The sequence below is a fragment of the Macrobrachium rosenbergii genome, chromosome 2, assembly GCF_040412425.1.
Source record: "Macrobrachium rosenbergii isolate ZJJX-2024 chromosome 2, ASM4041242v1, whole genome shotgun sequence".
NCBI classification, from domain to species: Eukaryota; Metazoa; Arthropoda; class Malacostraca; order Decapoda; family Palaemonidae; genus Macrobrachium; species Macrobrachium rosenbergii.
Window position 1 is genome coordinate 38,223,381 of NC_089742.1, and position 24,853 is coordinate 38,248,233.

The 24,853-nt window shown below is 33.5% G+C and overlaps 1 protein-coding gene across 1 annotated transcript in view; it reads left to right on the forward strand.

The window, feature by feature from the left end:
- LOC136845178 (collagen alpha chain CG42342) overlaps window positions 1-24,853 on the forward strand; it is a 177,673-nt gene that overhangs the window by 118,268 nt on the left and 34,552 nt on the right. The window contains exons 10-21 of the mRNA XM_067115155.1: window positions 1,378-1,471; window positions 2,558-2,673; window positions 5,034-5,133; window positions 6,523-6,728; window positions 6,843-6,887; window positions 10,796-10,846; window positions 13,178-13,219; window positions 15,011-15,115; window positions 15,457-15,564; window positions 16,001-16,027; window positions 16,489-16,542; window positions 23,914-23,940. Coding sequence (XP_066971256.1) covers window positions 1,378-1,471; window positions 2,558-2,673; window positions 5,034-5,133; window positions 6,523-6,728; window positions 6,843-6,887; window positions 10,796-10,846; window positions 13,178-13,219; window positions 15,011-15,115; window positions 15,457-15,564; window positions 16,001-16,027; window positions 16,489-16,542; window positions 23,914-23,940 — 975 coding nt within the window. The remainder of the gene's footprint in view (window positions 1-1,377; window positions 1,472-2,557; window positions 2,674-5,033; window positions 5,134-6,522; window positions 6,729-6,842; window positions 6,888-10,795; window positions 10,847-13,177; window positions 13,220-15,010; window positions 15,116-15,456; window positions 15,565-16,000; window positions 16,028-16,488; window positions 16,543-23,913; window positions 23,941-24,853) is intronic.

The window sequence follows — 24,853 nt, forward strand, 5'->3', positions numbered from 1 at the left end:
TATAATTTATTTTGACAAATTTTGAGAGATTATCTGGAGCATTGCCCAGAATGCAGTACTTCAAATAAGGTTTAGGAAGTTTGCTATTTTTAATCTGCAGAATTAGACATACAAACATCACACATGAATCTGCCTTTGCTCTGAAGTATTATGTTCCTGAACAGAAACCAACTTGGATTAAAAATAAGACTGAAACTTACAAGTGGAAACCTTTAGCACTCTAGAATAGAACATGTAGTCTTTTCCTGGTTTCATTACAAGTTATTTGTGTGAGATTGTGATATTTGAGTCTCTCTATTTTGTATGTGAAGCAACTTAGTGTTTGAACTCTTGATAAGAGGAATTTTTGGTAATTAGGTACTTTATGTAATTACTGTACAGGTAAAGCAGAATTCAAAATTAACAGCTCATCATCTATAATATGAGGTCATCATCACCTGTAGTCATGGAACTCCTGAGTCCATTATTTCAGTGGACCAGTGTGAATGTGCAAATAGATAATGTAAATTCTTATTAAAAAAGTAATTGAATATTTGCTATATCATTACAATCTTATTCATTATTCACTGGATTTTCTAAGTAATTCAGTACTGTATTGCAATTTTCATCAGGTCAACTGGCTTGTGAATGCCTTTATGGTGAACGGCAGAGGTAACAGGAATTCTCAAACTAAACGTATTCTTAGACAGAGGAATAATTGTATATATCATATTTATTTTGTACTGGTGACATTTTCAAGATGATCATTATCTTTTATCTTCTATCATATATTCAATTTGTTTTCTTATTTCTGTTATATATATTACCATGTAGGTTTTATTGTTTTACTCCTAACAGAACTACATAAATGCATTATTGTATTTTATCATCTACTGAAGTTCTTCCATCACAGATAACAGTACACATGCATCTTATCAGTAGTTTTCTTCCCCTGTATTTCAGACTCACATGTAACAGTATAAGAAAGTATTATTATATTTATACTTTTACTCCATTTGTTTTCCTAATGGAACCAGGATGATAATGCATGCACAAAAATACAGTTAACTTTCTTTTCGTACCATTTAGAATACAGTTTTTACTGTTGTGGAAACTCTTCATGACATGCAGTTCCCTACAAACATCTCATTAAGGAATCACTTTTCAAGAGATGTTATCCTGATAGAATTGTCGTCATCAGGCCTATCAGTACTCAGTCTCAAAGTTAAATCTCTCTTGACAAACTCACTCCAATCCTACTGTAGACATTTTTCTTAATCTGACCTCTTGTACTTCAAATTTGAAACCCTCACTAAGTTGCACCAACAAGTACAATGTACCCAAGTTTTTTTTTACGATATGCCTGACTGACCCAGGTGGCTCCTACTCCTCCCTCAGGGTGATAAGGGTCAAAAAGGTGAACGTGGCATCACTACTGTCAACGGAAAGGAAATACCTGCAGGCATTCTTGAAGGTCCGCCAGGACAGCCAGGCAAGTTTTTTTATTTTATTTTATTTTTGGTTTGTTTTCTTTGGCTTCTATGAATTCATTTTTTCAAACTTACAAAAATTGTAATTTTGATCCTATTTGTTCTGAAAATGCAAGGTTAGAAACAGTGTGCACACTGTACAGAAAACTTATATTGTATCGTGTAACATTAGGGATTACAGATTTTAATCCTAAAATTAGTGGCTCTGCATATTTGGCGAATGTTAGTTGAATTAATGTAGATGATATTTAAATGTTAACATTTTTTCAGAAGTACAGTTTATAAGAGAAATTTACAGTCCTATTGATAGTAGTGTAAGTCTCCTCCTTGGCAATTTTACTGCAAGTGAACATTTTTTCAGAAGTACAGTTTATAAGAGAAATTTACAGTCCTATTGATAGTAGTGTAAGTCTCCTCCTTGGCAATTTTACTGCAAGTGATGACCCTGATGTAGAAGCTAACATATTGCGCAAAGTTTAAAACTGTATAAGGTTAGGAGACCTATTATTTTGATGGCAAGAGTCTAAAATGAGCAAATAGTGCATGTATTATATCCAGCTATGTAACGTCATGTGATAACTTCAAGAATGTCAAAGCAAAGTGATGCCTTACCCAAAAGGTGCTACAATATGGTGTTTGTGAATAAGAATACATATATTTTTGGTGTAGGTATTTTTCTTGTAAACTTCAGCTCTTTATGTTTTTAGAATCTGTCAAATAAGAATTGTAATTTATGATCTAGGTATAATTTTATCAGAAACTATTATTTAAATTGTGTAAAATCCATAGGTATTGGTAATGGTGTAGCATTTCAAGAGTTTATATTATCGTCCTTTTTCCCCACTTGTATGTAATTTTGATATTCAGTTTTTTATGTAATAGGATGCTTTGAATATAATACTGTATCGCCTTTTGCAAAAAGTTCATTCTTACAAAATTCATTCCCAATCCTGAATCTGAATAAAGAAAAAGAAGAATTGGAACCCTCCATGGAAATAACTGTAAGAATGAAATTGGTCAAAAATGTTTCTTTATATAATTAAGATGATAATTCTAGACATTTATTTTTTTGAATGGTTCCTTAACAGGTCCTCCAGGGCCTCCTGGTCCAGTAGGAGAAAAGGGGACTGAGGGTCCTGTGGGGCCCCCAGGGTTGGATGGGATGAAGGGCCCACGAGGTCCTCGGGGAAAGAGGGGGAAAAGGGTATGTACAGACATAGATGCTCATTGAACTAATTGTATGTAACAAGGTTTGCAAGGAAGTTGTCACATCTTAGGGGAAATTTAGTGATTGCTGTGGAAATCTCTTTGAGGTTCAAGGTCACATTTGATCTCTCATTTATGTTTTTACAATAATTTCTGTTTCTTTTACTAAAAGACAAGCCTTTCATTATAATTTTCTGTTGTAAAAATTATAATCCTCCATACAGCATTACTTGCTTCATGAAGTTATAAGAGGTTTCCACAAAAATAATCCAAGCATTCCTTGTTCCATACCTTGTACTGTAGGTAATTTAGTATTTTTAGAAGTGGAGCATTCAGTATTAAGCTATCAGTTGAATTGGCTTTATTAATTCTCAAGTAAGTCCTTGATTTTTGTTTGTACATCATTATGTGATGAACTAGTTATCACAGTTAATATGCAAAGCCGGTGCTCCACTTCTGTGAATTAATGCTGAAGTCAAATCTTCAAAATATTCACTAATATATTTTAAAAGCTTAAATGCTAAATGCCTTTTGCCCTAGTGTAAATGTACTTTAAACTTTAATAAAAATTTTAACTAATATTGTCAGTGATGTCCTAGCTCATTGATTGTAGCACTACTTAACAATAGTAAATGAACCAGGTTTATTATAGTGATGATGTTTCCTGAGTCTTATGTTAACTTGGTAATAATGGAAGACTAACTTTGTTAGATATAGTTGTTAACCATAGGAAATAGATTAGGGTTAATGTATCTGTAGCTACTAATATATTATGATACTAACATGTGTTTTACACTAAAGAAAGTATTTGTAATCGGAGTGTACTTAGAATGATTAAGTCAGTTTCATATGCTGTATATACCTCCAACCATTATGAAAGGATATTTTGTGACTACAGTAGGTTACTACCCAAAAATACAGTTTCAAATACGTAATGTGTATCTTATGAAAACAAGTCTCCTGTTACTCCGAAAATTTATTTAGTTCCATTTTCCAAATTAATGTATGTACAGTTTATTGAAATCCCTTTTTCCCTTGACCGTACGCACCTGTAATTCCTTTTCTATTTGATGTTGTTAGAAACACTGACCAACCCCAATGTTTTGATTTTCAAGTATACTGCAACTGGCTTAATTTTGTGCATGATAAAATTAGTGTCTTGCAAGAATGCATGATATTAGTGGCATACCACTCAATAAATCATAATTTAATTTCAGATTCACCAGGCTTTTCATTTTTCTTGTTTTATTTTATTTTATGGCCTTGTGTTTTGTTGCAGGTCATTTTGGACATTGTTTGAATCATGTTTTTATCATTTTACTGGGTTCGGTTGGTTGTGTTTTTCAACTATTTGGTTTTTGGTATGATAGTTTTCTTTTGTGGTGGTGGCTACTAACTGGAGTTGGGTTCCTTATTTCCTTGTTAAGTTCAAATGTTATTGGTCAGCTGTGGTGTTGGTGTTTGTCCTGTCTCCACCTCTTCCAGTCGATTGACTACGGTCATTCGGCCTTGTGTGACGTCACTAACCCTCCCATGCACCTCATATGGTGTGACTAACCCCCCTGTTCGTCCTATGTTCTTTGTAAGTATAACTGTGTTTGTGTAGATGTGGGAAGTTTGATGGGAAACAAATTCCAGTTTCAAGTGTTTTGCCAGATTTAAGGATGCTTTAATTTGTTGTTTATGATTTTTTTTTATTAAATCTTATAAGTAATTAATGGCACCAGACTTATTTTGTAGTTTGATGCCATTACAATACTGTAATTTCATTATCCAAATTTTCTCTTTTTCAGTAGGGTACATCAGCAAGTTGCTAATGGAACTTTGTTTCCCTAATTGCCCATGTGAACTATGTTGTTTTAACCCAAATGCTGTAGCTACTAACCATGAGTACAGTTAATTATGTCCTAAAATTTTCTTTATACCTGCAAAGTTCTAAAATTTCTTTTAAACTTTGTTACAGTAAGCCTATGTATGCATAAATAATTTATTACTTTTATGTTTGGGTTTTTAAATGCTTTGATTATTTTGCACTGCTATATTTTTTTTTTTATTTTTGTATGAGTGCTTTCATATGTGACACATTTTTTTATAAGTATCTTTCACTTACAAAAGAGATTTTATTACCAGATATTAGTAGATACTTAGATTTTTATTTTGCCTGTAACTAATTTCAGTAGTTTTGATACTTTTGTTTTACTATATTGTTTATGCTTTAAAAGCTTCATCAACTGTCAAATCATACTTATACTGAATTTGAAAAATCATAGACCCTACAATACACATGAGATTACAATAACTTTTCCATATTGGAGTGTTTTACAGCTCTTGATATATTTTTGACTAATGACACAACAGGGTCGCCGAGGTATACCAGGTACAGCAGCAAATAGAGGTCTGCCTGGTCCCCGTGGTCCTAAGGGAGAACCAGGTCGGATTGGTGAGAGAGGAGAAAAAGGTAATTTATAATTATTCCCTATTATACATACAAATGTTGTGTTTATGTAAATAAAAATTCATTTCTGTTTGATGAGTTTCAGTGTTATATGAAATATTTGCTTGTATTTTGAGAAAAGAGCAACATCTAGGCATTGTTATCACTGGAAGTGCAGTCTAAAAACCTGATCCAGAAAAGAGTTTTTAGGTATCAAAGTTTTTTATACAGATTGGTTCAGGACCATGTTGTAATGTCACAGCAAACCTCTCAGATTTCAATAATATGCAGTTTTATTGATTTGGGAAGGTCAGGTTTTCTTCTGGAAGAGATTTTACTTGGAAATTTTCAAGGGATATTCCTTTCCATAATAAAATATGTAATTGCATATTGATATTTGAAAAAGGTCTATAGAAAATTACATTTTTTTTATATATAAACCTGTAGGTGAATAAGTGTAATGCAGTTTCTTGTTTTTCATATATTTAAAGCCAAATATTCTGGAATAAGTAAGTTTAATGAGTTTTTCCTAGTTTGGTTTTAATGTTATGATTTCAGTTTGATTGATTGATTGATTGTGAAATTTAGGTCTTGAAGACCAAGCGCCGGAACCCATCAGGCTTATTCAGCACCATGGTTTCAATTTAACCAGAGTAATTGTACAGTTTTCTAATTTTGTTGGTTGGCCCAGTTGTATCTGTTTAACTGTATAGAAGTTAATGTTTACAGGAAGGCAATTAGTGTCAACATTTATTTAAAAAAATTATAACTCGAGTACAGTATTTTTTGAAAATCTCTTTTCTTCACAGACCTTTGTACAGTATATGCATTGCTTCATTGTATTATTAAACATATTTAATCAGGGTTAATACCCACAACACATTGTATTTCAGTTGAACTATGTATGCATATTTTGAGCCTTTTTCAGCCTTAATTTATTGTACGTTTGTGTCTTTAGATCTGCAATATTTTAAGTGTCCTCACAAAATATGGTGAATAAAATCTCAAACATTTATATTTCTTAAACTGCAACCATTATCAAGAATTGATTTTGCTTTGCAGGTTTGTAGGGATACTGTATTCCTATGCTGTGAAGCATATGGGTCTAATTTAAAGCTATTATTTTTAAGTTCATAACTTGAGTTATGAAAATGGAAAAGTATACACAGTATTATGAAATTATTGAAAAAAATGTAAGGATACAGTAAATAGTATTGTTATTCAAAATTTTAACAGTAATGCTTCAAATCCTGTTTTCTCTCTGAAATAGATACATTCCTATATTCTGTCTTTAATATTCATTGTATGCATAGTATACTTCCCAGTCCTGTAGTATAGTTCCCAATACAGTACCTGAAAATGCAGGCAGTTGTATGCATTACTAGAAATTTAATTTTCTTTTCAACCTGACAGGTGAAAAAGGTACCATGGGTATAATGGGACCAAAAGGTGACAGTGGACCAAGAGGTCCACCAGGTATTGATGGAATTCATGGTGAATCAGGCCCCCAGGGTCCACCTGGCCTTCCTGGTGCACTGGGACCGAAAGGTGAAAAGGGTGAATACGGCGATATAGGACCTCCCGGTCTTATGGGTCCACCAGGGCTTCCAGGACCACCGGTATGTTTTGTGATGATAAATTTCCCGTCACGCAAAGACGCCTGTGCATAAGTGTAATATTTCTTTAATGATTCTGATAGTAGGTATTTTATATGATATTCTCCTGTATTTCAGGGCTTGCCAGGGCTAAAGGGAGATAAAGGTGATAAAGGTGACTCGGTAAGTAGTCAGATTTTCTCACTGAAAGATTTTAGTTTTGAGAGTGTATGACTATTGGCTCTTGCAATGTTATATAGCTGGAGCGTGTGTTTACTGTGTTTTTATGTTTGTTACCCAATACCTAGAACAACCTTAATAATTGCTGAATTACTCAAATTTCAATTAACTTTTATCCCAAAGATTTCCAAAAAGGCAGTATATCAGCAGCTCCATCAAAGGGTTTGTATGGGAATTAGAGATGTTGGTCGAAATGGAAAATACAGTAGCAGCTGTGCGTGAATACATGGATAGGACTTGCATTAATTTATTAATTAAGATGATTGTACAGAGTTTGAATTTCATACTGGTCCAATGGAATAATAGAAAATTCACAAATATCTTTGTCTCAGCAACTGGAGGCCTCTATGCTAGAAGTAAATATCATCCCAGCAAGTTGAGGTCACTGCCAGACTCTGGTTACTTTTATTGATAGCTTCAGGGTCCTTAAAAGATGTTTGAAATTAAAATAATTTTCTTATGTGTAATCATGTTTTACAGCTCTTGAAGAAACATTTTGACTTTGCAGTCTCCCTTTCCTTATTGTACCTCTAGAGCATTAAACATATGCCTGGATCCCACTCATTTGGCTTAACATAGCAGCTAGGAGCAGACGAAAAGTATATCACTTTAAACAGATAAAATTCTCTTTCTCACATTCTGCAGTCTATGCAGCTCTCTTGAACAAATCTGGAACCAGATACTGTAGATTACTTTACCAACCTCATGCATGAGTAATCTTTAGTGGCCAACATCCAATAACAGTGGCTCTTCCACTGAGTATCCCATCATCAGAGGAACCTCATAGCATGCATTCTTAGAACAAGTACAGCCACAGTATGAGGGACAAGGTATAGGCTATGGCTACCAACAACTAAGATATACAGTACATGAGACAGATATTGCCTAATCCCATAGTGTGTGTGAACAAACAGGTAGAGTATCAGGATTTTCAGGCCTCACTTTACATCAACATATTCTGCCGGTTGTGTGCTCCTCAGCATACAATATTTCCTATGTTTTGTTGTAGAAAGTTCATATTGTATTTGGGAACCATCTCCAAAGTTAATTTTTGGCTTACAGCAAGTAAGGCAAATGAAGTACACCTTTGTATTTAGATTGAAAACTGAAGTTGTTTTTAAAACTATCATTTATTCAGGGCTGACCAGACAGTCAACAGGTTCCTAAGTTTGTAACATTACTCTGGAGCTTAGAACTACTGGGTCACTTTATTAAGCCTGAAGAACGAGATTTTTATCAAGAAAATTATATTTTCAATGCTCCATAGATACACAGTCTCAAATTACCTTTTTTGACTATTTGGGACTGGTGTTTAGGATGCCAGTAACACTTGTGTCAAACAGACCAGAATATGTTGGCCTGATGTAAGGCTGTGGTAGTTCAGTAGTATCGCTGGTAATTTTCCAGTATGTTGGTCCCGAATTAAGCTCTGCTCAGGGCAGGATAGATTGTCAATGGCACCTGGCCTAATTGTAAGCTAGGGATGGGGGCTGAGAGCCTAATAGTCTACCTTCTGAGTCATTAGGAACTCTTTGCCAAACTGTCTCACATGAGTGGAGAGGATGGCTTGGGTGTTGATCGTGGATGCTGTGATGCACCCCAGGCCCCTACTGGTCATTAGCAACCTTTAAACCTTTAGTGAGCAATTGCTCATACTACTGTACTTGAATATCTAAGTATGGAATCAGTGACTATTGCTGCTGTATAGAGAGGGATGCCGGACAGATCAGCTTAGCATTCAGGTGATTAAAGCTGTGCTTCCTTAACTTTTATAGATTTATAACCACCACCAGTGGAATTTCTATCTAGAACCTTAAGCAGTACTGTGTACACTTTACCTAGAGCAACTCACTGGAGATGGTAGCAGAGGTTCTCTGCAGCATCCCCTAATTACCAACTTCATTTCTGTATGCCTTTTATTTTTCATCTACAGTATTCCTTTAAGTGTTTTCTGTATTACCTGCCCCACTTCTTTCACTTGGCTTGTTTCACTTCTCATTTAAAAATGTGACATGGTGATTAGTTAAACTGCTTGATATTAATACCATAGTACTGTAATAGTAGGGATGTGACAGTCTTCTTTCTTTAGGTTGAGATTCATTTGGTTTATTGCCATTTTGAGTGTGAAGCATCTAATGAACTTGCTCCTGACAGACAGTTCATAAGTTAATTGCTTCATCAAATCCTACAAGCACACAGTAATGTTACCATTGCTGGACTCCTGTGTTGTTTCTTCTAGGTTGGCCCCATGGCTCCTGTGCACACTGATGGGGTTGCCATTTCCACTTAATAACAGAGCTACTCATCATTGGAAATACAGCATGAGATTGATATCTTTAAATGTTAATTTCTCTGCCTGTGATGCAGTTTTAATCAACCAAACACCATAAGATTCACAAGACTTGCTTAAGAGAATGAATCCTATATCTAGAAAAAGAAAGATAGTACACTAAATAAATCTAAGAAAAACAGAAGTAATGGTAACAGAATATGCATACAGAGATGAAATTACATTAAATTGGAAAAGGATTAATGAAGTTGAATCTTTCAAATGTAAGGAACATCACCCAGTATTGTACAGGTTCTCTTGAGTGGGAATTTAGTGAGAAACAAAAGAGGCAAATGAAATTATGGAAAAGAAGTTGGTAAGAAAAGAAAAAGTTTGTGTAAAGGTAACAGTAGAAAGAGCGAATCTTGATCATGAAACTCAAATATGCGAAGGTATTATAATGGTAATGTTCCAGTTGTATTATGTTAAACCCCAGAATTTTAATAATTTTCTGGCACATTAGCTTATCTGACATTCTGGGGGTCCAACCAAAAAGTAATCGGCAAAATCTTATAAATAACAAAGACCTTGTAGTATAACCTACACTTGACCATTCAAAGCATCTCACTGCAAAAAGGCATACCCTGTACAGCAGTTCTATAGGTAACTACTAGCCTAAACTAACCTGTACTTATATATTGTCACTGATTCATCGACAAAATGCATCCTTCTAGAAAGATAGCTTAGCAAACACTGATCTTATTTCTTATTATGGAGTTAATAAGCCCTATCTGCATACAAGTATGAAGTATGTATAATTTTCATAATTAAAAGACAATAAACATTATACATAAAGAAGACCTTATTATGTAAAATATAGTAGAGGACAGTGGTTATGTTAAGCCCATCTTAAAGACCACTATGTAGGTCATACTTAAGTCCCATGTGGTTGCGGTGACTCAACACATGTTAGTCCTAGTCGGAATGACCATAATCCATTGGCAGTGGAGAATCCATTTAGTTCTGTATGTAAATCCTGTATTTTTTAAATTTTGGTAAATAACTATATTGAAGATAATTAAAGGGTTAGTTTATCCTGTAACTTGAATAAGGCGCAGTTGTATATGCAAATACTGTAACTTGGGCAAAAGCAAAGGCAATTTTATTTTGCAGGAGAGCTAAGTTGATTCCATCATGGTTATCTTCTTGAAGGAATGTTGTTTTAATTTGAATTTATATTTGCTCTTGTAGTTATACTGTATATCTAATTTCTTTTGGAAACATTGATATTCTAAAACTGGGGCACTGTATACTCAGATTGACATTTCAGCGTTTTACTATCTTGCCTCACTGATTTAAAAAATGTTTATGTTAAAGTGTATAAAAATTTAATAAATATACAAATTTTTAATACACATTGTCAAAAATAGCATTTCTGTACTGCTATGATTTAATACTAAGCAAAGTTTCACTAATCATGAGAGATTTAATGTACTGTATAAATATTATTCCAAACAGATTTTAGAACCTGATTGAAATTAGTTTTTGTCATTACTATTTAGTTATACAATTGGTCCACCAGGATGGTCCCCAGTTGCGATCGCCTGTTGTGAGACCGGCTCGGGGCAGACTCGTAAGTTGGTGAGCATCAGTGAGCTGCAAGGTTATTCATGTTTAGTCAGTATGTACTGTAGTATCAAATACATTTCATTAGATCATTTGTCATTTCACAGAGATTCATTTCCTAGAATAACATCTGTTACACCAAAAGTTTGTGAAACAGTACTCATAGAATTCTAAAACTGAATAACCTTCCAGTTCAGCGAATGCAACTTTTATCCCAGAAGGGCCTGCTTACAACCTCTGCTCCCCCCCTCCCCAACACTACCAAAGTTTCCCATGTATTTGCACAAAAAGTTTCTGCTGTTGATTTTATAGCATTCCACTGCTTTAGGTTTTGTTCTTTAGTCATGAATAGACTGATGTGATATGACCTCATTTATCTGAGATTCAGTATTCACTGTAAGAGATCTAGATATGTTTGACTCCATATGACTATATGACTGCTGTATTTGGTATAATAATTTGAGGCTGTATAGAGGCACAGTATTTATACCAAGAAAAGTTACTACAATGTACATACTATTTAGTCACCGAGCATTTGAGGTCATATATACATCTCATTTTATTTATTTGATTTTTGCTTATGTATTTTTTGTGGTTAGAGCATGTGTTTTTCAAGATTATAATGAGTGTTTTTTTTCTTTTCCCTTGGCTGCAACCCAGAAACTGAAAAAGCTAAGAAGAAGACAGGTAAAAGTACAAGGATTTTTTTTTTTCATATGATTTGATAATTACTTACTATCATTAATTTACACTCATAAGGGATGTTTGAAAATTGTCTTCATATTGAAAACAGTTACACAGTATTATCTTAAAATTGCTTCATATATAATTTGTAATATTTTTCTAAAATAAAGTTATTTCTTTGCATAAGAATTGTGTGCGTGTGTGTTGCACATGCACAAAGTGAATATAAGTAATCACTAACAGAAGTGGTTGCGATGCAGAGGTGTTTTATTGGCACCTGTCTACTACCTTACGCACTGTATTTGCTTTGCATTCTTGCTACTGACAAAATGCTCATGCCTTTAGCTTAAACAATCGTCATAAGTAAAGATAAGTCTTGGAAGTGTTGCACATGAACATTTTTTATCACTGCTCTTAAATCACCGCCAAAATTCCCTCCCTGCATTATGTTGACACATATTTGTTTATCTATGTGGACTGATGAAATGCCACTTCAGTTTTCAGTTCCCCATAAGTGTTAATTTCTATGCTGAACACTATTATGTTTCATTGCTACTTCAGGTGATATTTGAAAATGTATCTTCACCTTATTTAGGTTTTGCATAATAGAAAAATTATCTTCACCTCATTTAGGTTTTGCATTAATATTAAGACACTAATAAAATTCTTGATGCCATTATGAGCATGGGCATTCCTTGTTAGTGTAATATTTTGGTTTTTATGGCACCTTTTATGCTATACTTCATTGTAAATGCTATTTTAAACTAGTCAGGCCTCTAGTATTAACCCATTATCATATTGTATAAGGCTTAATAAACTGATTAGATGTTGACTGCTGAATTCATTTGATTTGTTAAATTACTCAGCACATGATATCAACTTTACTGCTGCATTTGTAATATGCAAAAATTACCAGATGTGTTTAATGTTTCTCACTAGCATCTGTGACTTCTTAAAATGTAGCTATATGTTCCTGATAATATACTTTAATTTATTTGATATATTTGAGAATTTTTTATCACTGTTAACCTGTGTGATCAATTATTTTAATGTATGTACAATTCTAATTGTAGTATTAATGCCTTTAATAACAGAATTGGAGAAGTAAATTTTTGGTAGTAAGCTTCTTTGGATTTCCTCACTCATGTTATTGTGAGTTCAGTTTCACTGAACTGGAGTTATCTCTAAAGACCTATCTTTAGAATTTCTGTATCTTAAAAAATTTTGGTGTTTGGAAATATAATGCAAATAATGTTAGGACGGATTATTTAATAGATATTATATAGGTACCATACAAGTACCTAGATTATTTCTTTTAAACAATACAGTATTATTGTTTTGTTTCATTGTCCAAAAATGTACAGAAATAATATTCTTAAAAGAAATTTAGGAGGAATGATGCATGAAATTTAGTCCATTATCACCATCTTATCATCTTCATAATCATCTTCATCAGGTTGTTCAGTCTAATATTTCAGAGAGTGAGAATGTTTTTCTGCTATTTTAGACAGCAGTTAAAGGGTACAATGGATTCAAAATATAATCATTATTTGATTTTCATCGTGCATAAAGCAAGGTTACTAGTGTAATGTTTGTCATTTACAGAATATTTATAAATTTCATGAGTTAATAAATTATCTTTTAAATTCTTCAGGGAGATTCAAGCCATGTGTGGACAGAAGTCGAGGGTGAAGTGGTAAGTCTTATTAATTTTTATTTTATTAGTCACTGCATTTAATTTTATAATTGCAGTAGCTCTGCATCCTGTATTGTTTGTGTCATACTCTTCATTTCAAGCAATATTGTTGGTAAAATCGATTTCATTCCAAAATGTTGAACTGTAGTTCTTTATTTCTTTGACATCATTTTTTTCTGTAGCGGTTTAAACATTCAGCTCTTACAGGCATCAATTACACATGTATTTCTGATTTTGTCATTCAATTGTAATGATATCTAAAACCTTTTAGGTAAAGGAAGTCATACATTTTAGATTTGCAAACTTACATGGTACAGTACTGGATATTAAAGAATATTCTTTTTCCTAGTGCACGGAATGAGACTGATGTTGATTCACTACCCCATAAGATGTTCTTTATGTATATTTATAAGAGAAATGAGTATATTTAGGACTAAGCTGCACCTTTTCAGGTGTGATAACTCTTGGAAACGAAGCCATATAATGTAGTTAGAGCAGCAATTTATAAATAGCAAGGTGAATGGAATTCTCCAGAGTATTTTATGAATAATATTAAGCATGTCAGTAAAGAAATTATGTCTTCAGTGATTAGAATTTCATAATTTTTTTTTAATTTATCGATGTGGATGAGAGATGAAGATATTAGATTAATAATGTAATTTATTGATGTTTAATCTTTTGGGGAGCCTTACAACTTTAGCTGTCAGATGATCAGAGTAACTATTGTGTTAAGTGCATTGACTTGCGTTGCTTTTCAAGGCTGGTAACAAGTTTTGAAGACCTTGTTTCTCCAGAAGTAATGTAAAATGCATGTAAAGCACTGTACTACATTACTTTCTATTACAGAATTACAAAAATCATGTTTGAAGTTAAAGTTGGTTTACATCAAGGACCAGCACTTATCCAATTTCTGTTTGTACTGGCTGTGGATGTATTGATTGACAGGATTAGGAATGAAAATTGATGGGAATTGTTCCATGCAGATAATCTGAAGAATTGCAAGGAAGGGTGAGAGATTGGCAAGGATCTCTTGAATGGGGTGATATGAAGGTAAATATGGGTAAAACTGAGGAGTGTCCAGCAAGCAGAGAAGGGATAGCTTATTTATACAAAACAGAAGAGGTTTAAATTTATATAACAGGTAGAGAATTTCAAATGCTGAAGGTCTACTGTAAGCCAGGAGGAAGGGTGTGAAGTTGAGTTTGAAAGTAAGATAAAAGTAGCCAATGGGAAATGGAGGGAGGTGGCAGGGATAGTGTGTGACTAAAGAATCCGAAATAAACTGAAAATCAAGATCTATTGCACTGTAATCAAATCAGTGTTAATGTATCCACAGAAACATGGGCATTAAGAAGACAGGAGGAACAGAAACTAGAGTAAAGAGAAATGAGGATGCTGAGGTGAAAGGCTGGAAAATGAAGAAATTAGGGAAAGTTTTGGGGGGGGGTGATAAAGATTACTGATGTGATAAGAGAGTCAAGATTGAGATGGTATGGGCATGTACTAGGGGTGAATAAGGAGGAAGGGGTGAGGAGGGCTCAGTTGGAACCTGTTAAGGGTATAAGATAAAAGGATTACATGGAGTGATCAAGTGAAGGAGAATTTGGAAAAAGAGTGGTTTAGCTGAGGAAGATGCTTTTGATCAGAATAGTTGCATCAAGGGATAGCAGTTGGGATAAAGAATAAAAAAAATTGTATGGGACATGTTTGTTTTTTTAAATCAAGAGTCATTTAATCATTGCAGATATATTAATACTGAAATGAATTGTTAATTTTTCTTTATCTTCACAGATCACAGGACCACCAGGACCCCCAGGTCCCCCTGGAGCACCAGGACTTCAGGGTCCTCCAGGTATAAAAGGAGCAATGGGTCTTGATGGAGCTAAAGGTGACCCGGTAAGTAGGAGAATGACTAATGACATTTTAAATATAGAGTATAGTAATGTTTGAATGAGCATTTATTTCTGTCTTCTGTTTTTATAGTAGCTGTAGATGAAAAAAGATAGTAAACTGATTGTAAAGCTGATATTTTCATGATTAACCTTAGAAATTGCAGTAGAAGTCATAAACTAATATTAAGACAGCTATATTGAAATCTAAAGAAATCAAATAATTTTTTCAGCTTTGACAATATGTCACTCAATATTAGTCTCCTTGTTGATTTACTTTGATGCTTTTTATGACATAATTTGATGTGTAGAATAATTAATATGCTTCTACCTCTTTTCTTTTTAAAGGGTGAGAAAGGTGAAAAAGGAGATGCTGGGCCAATGGGACTTCCTGGTCCCATGGGACTTAGAGGAGAAGGGGGTCGGGCAGGCGAGCCAGGCAAACCTGGTCCCATGGTAAGGTTATGTTTATTGATGGAGATGGAGGTGATGAAGTATTCTTTCTCTACATCTTGGTAATGGAGGTTCTGGTGGTAACTCTTATTTCACTTGATTGGTGCAGGACTTGTCTCTTGGGCTGCAGTCTTCTCTTTTCCTTCATGTAAATGGGCTCTAATTTTTCTGGACATGGAGTTATTTGTTTCTGTTAGGCCTCTGTTGTTGTCCTTTGAAGTCATTTTACTTTTTTCTGCAGACTCTGCTCATTTACAGAATCAGTCTTTCTCTCACGTGCAGAGATTTTCAAGATTTTTTGTATCTTGTGGAGAGTTGATACATTTTTTATTTCAGTAGGTGTTCTTCCAGTATTCTGTGCATGACAATAATAGTGTTCTTGTTATTTTTAGTGTTCATCAGATATGTTCCTACACCAAATGTTTTTTTTATTTTTCAGGGTCCACCAGGGCTTGATGGTATTAAGGTAAGGATTTATTTTTATTTTATGTGAGTGATTTATTGTATTTCAATGGTGGATGTCATGCTCCACTGTTACAGACTTCATTCTTGCATGCAAGTACCGTAATTGTCCTGTCAGTGTAGGACCCCTGAATATTTACATTTCTTGAGTATTTGCTGATAGGTAAATATGATGAAGTCAAAGCATTAAAAAAGATTTGATTCTGTTATTTTTGCTTCATTTTTTATATCATTGTCACCATCTGCAGGTGTTAAGGAACACTGATTAGCCACCTCGTCTTTTCATTCTGTATTCTTCATGGCAGCATCGTTGAATAAAATACGCATGTCATGTTTATATATCACAATATAGAATTGTGTACGCTGTATTAGGGGAATTGGAATAATCAAAACTGAAAGTCACTTGTTATGTTTCATTTTCAAAGAGTGTTTTATCATGTAATCTACTACAGTATGTATTTTCAGGGTGCTCGTGGAGAGATTGGCAGAAAAGGTGAACGGGGAGATCCTGGCCTACCTGTAGTTTGTTTGTCCTGTTGTTTGTTTAACTTTGCTTAGGTTAGATATTCTTTATAAAATGCTGTAGCAGTTTTACTTGTATTTTTTTTTATTTGCTTTCTAACACATGTAGTTCCTTTTAACCTACCTGGAAGCACCATCAGCACATGCTTCCTTATACATGTCTCTGATTTTTGAATTACACTCAAGTAGTATACATTATACAGTATGCTAATAACTAACTCCCTTGCAAATTGTAGTGGTTTTATGTAAACGATATATCCTTTTGAAGTTGGGTAATGGTAGTTCTTGAATCATCCTAAATTGCTTGTTTCAAAATTAAGTTTATCAACAAATTGAAAATCAGTAAATATTTCTTTGAGTGTATTTGTTTGTACTGTTAAAGACTGTGAGCAAATGTTCAAAAATGTTTTTATCTTTGTGATCTGTGTATTTCAAATATTCATAGGCAAGCATGGTATGAAGTAGATAAAGTAGTTATTAAAGAAAAAACTAATTCTGCATTGAAGCGTTAAAGTCGAAGTGGTTGTAGGTGATCACATTCATTTTGTCGCAAGAAATTCTACAGTAGCTGTAGTGTTTAGATGGATAGCAGTTGTGAGCTTTTCTTTCTTCTACAAGATCTTCTACAATTCTTTGGAGTAAGGCATAACATTAGTCTTAGACTAGACCATCTACAGTACCTATACTTAACACTGTACTTTCAAGTTTTAGTATTTAAGTATGGTAGGTATACTGTATATTATACCCCTTTTATTCAAAAGTAGGGAACAATAGTTTTTGAGTTGATGATAGCCCATTCTTCTTGTTTGAGACAGGGTGCTTGTGTAATTCTGAATATGCTGTTGATTTTTTGTATACATTGTATTTCATTTATCAAAACGCTACAAGAATCAAATTTATTAATGAGTATCAATTACTTTGATACAGAATAAAGTATTTAAGCAACATGTGAAAACTCGTTAAAGTTCATTACCAGGAATACTACTGTATAAGGTGATTGCTCACCATACTGTATATGCAGTAGTTATGCCAGAACAGAATTAAAAAAATACCTGTGGAAAAATTTGGTCTCTTTGCTTATATAGTATTAAAATTTGCCTTACAAATAGTAGTAAGTATAAAAACTCTAATCATACCTTTACCCAAAATATGGAAACTGAACTCGCAGTCCTGGTTGCTATTTTGTTGCAGACTGAGAGTAAAGAAACAGTCCAGAAAATTAAAATGCTCTGACGTTTTTTTGATATTACATAAGGTTCTTAATAAATTACTGAGACAGCATATGAAGACATTTAGTAACTGAAAATTCAAATACAGTAGGATAGTATTTGGATATTTTAGTCTCAAAGAAAAGTACTTGATACATTTCCTGTCAATTTATTATTAATAATTAGGTAAGCCACCTTCGAACCACAAGAATAATACATGCTGGTTCGTGTGTTTTTTCCTGTTCTTTATTGCCAAACCCTTTGGGTATCCAGAATAAAGAAAATGGTTAATAACCTGTGACTATACATCAGACCAAATATTAATGTGGGTTGTTGGGATTTATTTATTAGGAGGTAAGCTATTTCATCACCTGTTGATTTCTTTTGACAGTGGCTACACTATCAAAAAAACATGTTTTGACATAGGGAAAACCTATTTTTGGTAGCAGCTGTGAGTTCTCAAACCCACCCACTTTCCCTAACGAAAAGACATGGGACTGGGGTGAACATTTATCTTGCACAGACCTGGCGTGTAATGAAGATGGCGTCAACTTGTTGTTACATCTGTGAGAGTATGACACAGAACCTAGGTAATTGTTGTAGGACAGGAGATGAGAGTTCTCCTGTCCTGAGTCCTTTATATTCTGTCACTGTGCCAACAAGCACTGCTCTGGCTGAGACCAGCTATAAGAGAATTCTTTGAACTGTAATTGGTTGGTCTGTCTTATGGAGCCCTGGGGGACCATGAGAGTGTAACCCCTTTGAGGACTCACAGCGGCAATCAAAAATAGGTTTTTCCTACGTCAAACCTGTTTTATATCAGTGGGATTGTTACCTCAGAATATGTAGAAGCTGACTAATGTGAAGTGTTGGTGATGTAATTATTCAAATGTAAGGACATTTAAACATTTCAACAGTTAATGTGGCAATTCAAAGAAACAGTTGTATATATTGCATATATACAAACATGCTTCACTCTTCCCTAAAATAGTAAAGAGGCTATTTAAAAGATAAAATATCTTCATTAGTGAATAGGAACTATTACAGATAACAGGTAACATAGTTAATTATGTTTATTCTCTACTTATGTGCATTTTTTGCATAAAGTTAAAAGAGTTGAATAAGTTCAGGAAGTATTTTATAAATTAAAGGCTAAAGTGATTGAAGGTCATACATACAGTACTTTAACTTTTCTCCTCCAAATTATAATGTTTTACTGTAGTTATATTTATGTTCAAAGACTGCTCCATGTTTGGCACCCAAGAAACTTAAAAGAGATGAAGAATTGAAATTATTTTTTCTTTTGTCTTGAAGATTTCCAACTGTATAAGATAATTATTACAAAATTGGTAAGGCAGGTTTTATGCTGTTGGCTCCCCCATTTTGTAGGTCTAGAGTAACTTTGCTTTTGATACTACTGTTCCACTGTATGTGATATTTTTCGTTACTGAGCAGGACAGAATTATTTTTAATAGACATCTCTTGTTGGTAGCACAAGGTTTTCATTAATCCCTTTGTAGTCCTTACACTTTATACAATTTTCTATAAAGCAGTATACTTGGCTATGTATTTCAGCAGATTTTTCTGTATATAATAGGATAAAAGGTGGGACTTCCAGCTTTGTGTTGTGTTTTTAGTATAGTATATTAAATATTTTGGATACATAGTTATTGTTCCATTTAAAAAATAGTTTCTCCAAATAAAGTACATGCATTTTAATATTGTATTCTATTCACATACTTTTTACTTACTATCGGTATCAGTCACAGTAGCTAAGTTGTCAACATAAAGTTTGGTCAGAGTTGGATTCCTAACTTGGCTTTATGATCAGTTTAAGTTTCAGGGTGATTCCTTGTGCAGTATTTAGTTGTTTTGACTGTGTACAGGAGATATTTATGAATGTTTTAACTAAATGTATTTGCTTTATACTGACTTCCTAAAGCAATACAACTTGGCTGTAATCTTAGAACAGCCATTCTTATACAAAGGGCTTTGAAGTTTATGGATTTGTGCAATTAAAAAATTCTACATATTTTACATTTAGAACCATTTTTGTGCCAGTGCATTTATTACTAGATATTGGAATCCCATTTGATTACCATAGTTTGTTTGTGATGAAATAAGTAATATGACAATAGTATGTCCTATGTAAATATATTAGTTTGTAGAGTATATGCACCTAATACTACAGTAATCTGCATACGCTTATACAGGACATATATAATAATGGTACAATTTTATTAGTGTTTCCAATTAACTTCTTATAAGTAATTTTTGTTATTAATTGTGTTATTGCATGTTTCAGTAAATTTTGTTTTGTTCCATAAATACAGTAACATCAAAATACGACACTTGCAGCAATTCTAGGGAAAGCTGACTATGACAGATTCAGTAGTGAGTTGCTTAATTTTTTAAACACACAATTCTCTTTGTTGAAAAACTTATTCATCAGTAAATTTTAAGTTCAATTGTTTAGTATATCTTTAGTCCCTTCTTTACATGTTCTTGCCATGTGAACAACAATGTACGGTAAATTGCAGTAAACATTGAAAATAACCAAGGTTACATGGTATACCATTTACAAAAATGGAATGCTTCATAGAAAGTCTTATGATTGTGATGCATGGATCAGAGATCACAAAATTGGTTCATGTTTTCTAATTGCTTTTAGTATTTATTTAAAGTACTACAGGGCATTTGAAACTTTAGAAACCTCACACTTTCTCAAGCACCTGAAATCTCTCTTCTTTCTGATGTGCACTGTTGCTTCCACACAGCAAAATCTACTGGAGGGTGTCCATTCCATCTTAGTAGTGTTTGATAATTTTCCATGCAAGACTTGAGAGTATTTTGAAACACCTGCTCCCTTACTCATTTCAAGTGTTATTCTCTAAGTTCCTCTCATTCATCATTTTTACTGGTGACCTTCTCAGGTAGACCTCCAGGTCAGCACTACATATTCAGCTGGGTTAATGGTCACAAGGTCAAAGTTGTATAAACCACCCTTTTGCCTAAGTATGGTATATTATTGAAGAAGAAAGGTTAAGATCAATTTTGTTCTGTGTAACCCTCTATTATTATTGCACTCAGTAATAATAAAATTGAAAAAGTCAGTAAGTTATTGTTTACATATTTGAAGCATTAAAAGGACTGACCTTGTTTGCTTTGTATTTCATATGGCAAGTATGGTAATCTGCAGTAATTTAATTCAGTGTCAAAAATGCCTCCAAAATATCAGTTATATATTTCTACAAGACTGTTTTGATGTTACTGATGTTAGCCTAACCTGTGTTTTGAGGTACCTTGGTGCTTATAGTTCAGTAAAGCAATTGTAGATCTGTCCATATCAGGTATATAAAATATTTTCTAAATGATTAAGAGTAGCCTTTAAGGTTTCATACCTATTAACAAGAAGATTCATTTGATTCCAAAACTGCAACATTTGAATTTCATTAGTACAGTGCTGCCAAAATTAATGAAAATGCAGCACTACCTTAACTGAAATGTCATTTATGTTAGTATTTCTCCTTATTTCTCCCACCCCTAAGGAAGCTGCAGCTATGGAAATGTTTGTGACATTACATGAACATTTCAGTTAGTGGTAATGGTGTTTACAAGGATAGCAAACACTTAGGTATACTCAAATGATTACGTTATCACAAAGGTTTGCATTTTACTAGATCAAGGGTTGTGGATGTGTGGTAAGGGACTGTACTTGCACAGACTGGATATTTCTGTAACAAGGTATTATTGATTGACATTGGTTATAAGAACCGGAAAAAAAAAATCCTTATGGCACCAACTGCTGTGCTTTCTAACAGTCCACTGGGATTGTAATGTAGAGTGCAAACTCCATCCCTCATTTTACCTTTTATGATTTATCTTGGCTCTTTATTGTTTTGCCTTCTCCTCTGAGGGAGTTGACTCATTATTTATCAATCTACATTTTTTTTTACACTACTCTTCAACTTCTATACTTTAAGAACCTCCACAGCCTCTTTTCCTAATATGTTTCCCTTCTGTCTGCAAGTTGAGTAAGAGTGCTCTACTTACTTGCATTTCAGTGTGTTGTATATGATTATTAAATGTATGGCACAGTTAATTTTTTCCTAATGTGAGTAGGGTGTACTTCATTTGTTTGTTTTATGTTTATGGCTGACACAGTACATATATCTCTTGCAAGTTCATTTAGCATCTTTTGTTTTCAACACCTAAATCTTCTCACACTTTCATCCTCTAATTATTCACCAATATTCTATAGGTTTTCTTCCTCGTGGTGTGCTCATACCAGTAAAACTATATCCAAAACCTCAAGTAACTTTGTCATTCAACAAACTTGATTCAGAGTTTTCCACCATCACTACCTTACTGACCAGACCCTCTTTGCAGTAAATACTGCTGAACCTGTAAAATGCTGTAATATCACTGCATTTTACAGATATCTCCATATTTGACACCACTGTCCATTTTTTATTAACTGTCTCTGTTGATAGCTTTAAATTCAAATCATAATTGGACTGAAGGTTTTGATAGGTAGATTAAGATTATAATGGGAAGCTAAGAACCTCAAGCAAGAGGTTTATTGAGCCTTGGTAGAACTTTGTTTTATATGCTTGCAATTTTAAAATAGGATATTCCATTTTATTATTTTTGGGCAAGTTTGATTTTTGGGGCAAGTTTAACTTTTGTGTGTGGAATAGCCTTAGTAGGACTGTTTGCAGTGGGAGGAATACTGTACAAGCAAGTTTTAAATACTGTACATAAATTTACAAAAAAACTACAGTATTTTAGGAATACATGTACATAATTACATTTCATGGACAGTTGTGGGACACAATGTCTTCTCTTCATAGTGGGTAGTACAAGCAAGAGTTGTCTGATGGAAAAGTATATTATTGTGCATATTCAGCAGTATCCCACTACAAAGAGGCTTTACAGAGTAAATGGGACATGTACAAGTTTATCGAAACTTCCACAATACAGTGTAAGCAATTTTTCAACATTAAAAGTTATGCAAAGCTAATACAAGTACTGTACCTGTAATTCTAGATTTGAAGTGGTAGGCTATATATAACATGAAGTTTACTACACAGCTAAATCTTTTCCTCTTTTAATGAAAAGACATAGTACTGGTAGTTTAAACTCATATATATAATTTTAAAATCACATTTCTTTTAGTAACTTGTCCATTTAGGAATCAGGCAACAGCATAGTACTGTAATCATTTCTGTAATGATAGCTGGCAGAGAATTGAATACACACTGAAGTGTTTAATATTCAAGTGCTTTTAATAAGTTATTAGCCAGTCTAAGTTTCTAACTTTACTCAAGTACAGATGTTAAAATATCAGCTATACCACAGTCTTGTAATATTATTTTTATGGAGGAATTTTACACAACAGATAAAGTTATTTTTGGGGGGTCATATAAAACTTGTACATATTGCAATGATCCTTAGTGTATTAAACCAAGTACTGTATAACCTTTGCTCATACAGTATATAACTGAGATTAATATAAAGTCATATCTCTTTCACTTTCTGCCATAGTTTCAATTAGTACGTAATGGAGACTGTAGTTAGGTAAGACTGGCATTTGCTTGTGTACAACAGTGATTGTATCTAAAGTCCTCTTTGGTAAGGACAGTCATAGTTCTAGTTTCAGATCATGATTATATCATAGGTATTTAAGAGTAATGTATCTACAGTTATGATAGCTCTACATTATTGTTCTGGTTTAAAGTTATGGTTATAACATGCAAGTGTATTTTAACTAAGATAGCAATAGCATACATGCAGTCTAATGCTATTAGATATTAAGATGAAATTTTTTGTATATATTCCTTATATTCTTGGCTTGGGTCAAATTCAAATTTTGCATTTGGAATTTCTTGCATTTTTTTATTTGTCAAATGCATATCTTGAAATCTGAGGAAGTTACCTACAATGCCAGGTGAGGGCTGACTGTACTTGGTTTCTTTTTCTCTTTGAGTTTGTCAGCTTCAGTTTTATTCGGTGGTTAATTACTGTTGGCAAGATCACTTTTCTTATTTTTAGTTTACATTATATCTTGGATATGGACAGAATCTATATTTTTGCCCTCATGTGCTGCTTTTGTTATCTTTTTTGTCAGTACTAATATCCAAACCTCTTTTAATTCTAGGGAACCGACGGGATCCCAGGGGTTGAGGTACTAAATTCGAGTATTTTTATCCTTCCTGCATGATTATCTTTGAGGAATGCATATACAGTTTGCTTTAATTTGTATTTTCAGTGGTGTGGTTACAGTGTAATTATTTAATGATAATTTTCATCTTACTTATGGCCAGAAAACTCATCGGAAGGTACATATTTAAGTATAAAGATTTACTTTTAAGATACAGGCTATCACTGTTGGTCAAGAGGTTTGTTGTAAAAAAAAATTGTCACTATATTTTAAGTACAGTACATCAATTGTAAGGAAGTCGGGTGTAGATTATCAGAATATTAGAAGTGTGAGCATAGCACTGTAATTTTCAATGTTAAAAAATATTTGCACACTAAGTTTTGCTAATGGGATGAAATAAATACTAACAGTGGATGAGGAAACTGGCATGCAATACAGTACAGTATTATGCAGGATATTACACCTTTTTTACTTAGTTTTCTAATTTAGTGTTGGACAGCCTATATTCTTTTAATTTTGCTGCTTTATTTTAGACAGCATAAGTGCACAGGCATAAATTATCTTCATTGTGTTTAAAGTCATGAGTATGCTATGAGACGGATTTACCCTTCATCTAAAATAATTTTAGAATGACAAAATAGTTTAGGTTGCAGATAAGAGACTTGCTCAAATTACAGTATTGAGTATGAAATGTGTACATTTCTACCCAGCACTTGCCAAAATATGGTGCTTTGTACCACTGAACTTTGTGGCTTTACCAAAAATCTTCATTATAAGCAGCCTGTAAAGAGTGAATTAAATTTTGTACAAACAATGGCAAGTTCACTTTCTCTCCAGATCACTCCCTTCTATGAAAGGATTGGTTTCTCTTTGGCCTCTATTCTACCTTAGGTAGTGGGATGGTTTTTCCTCTGATGCTGAGCACTTGTATACAGTA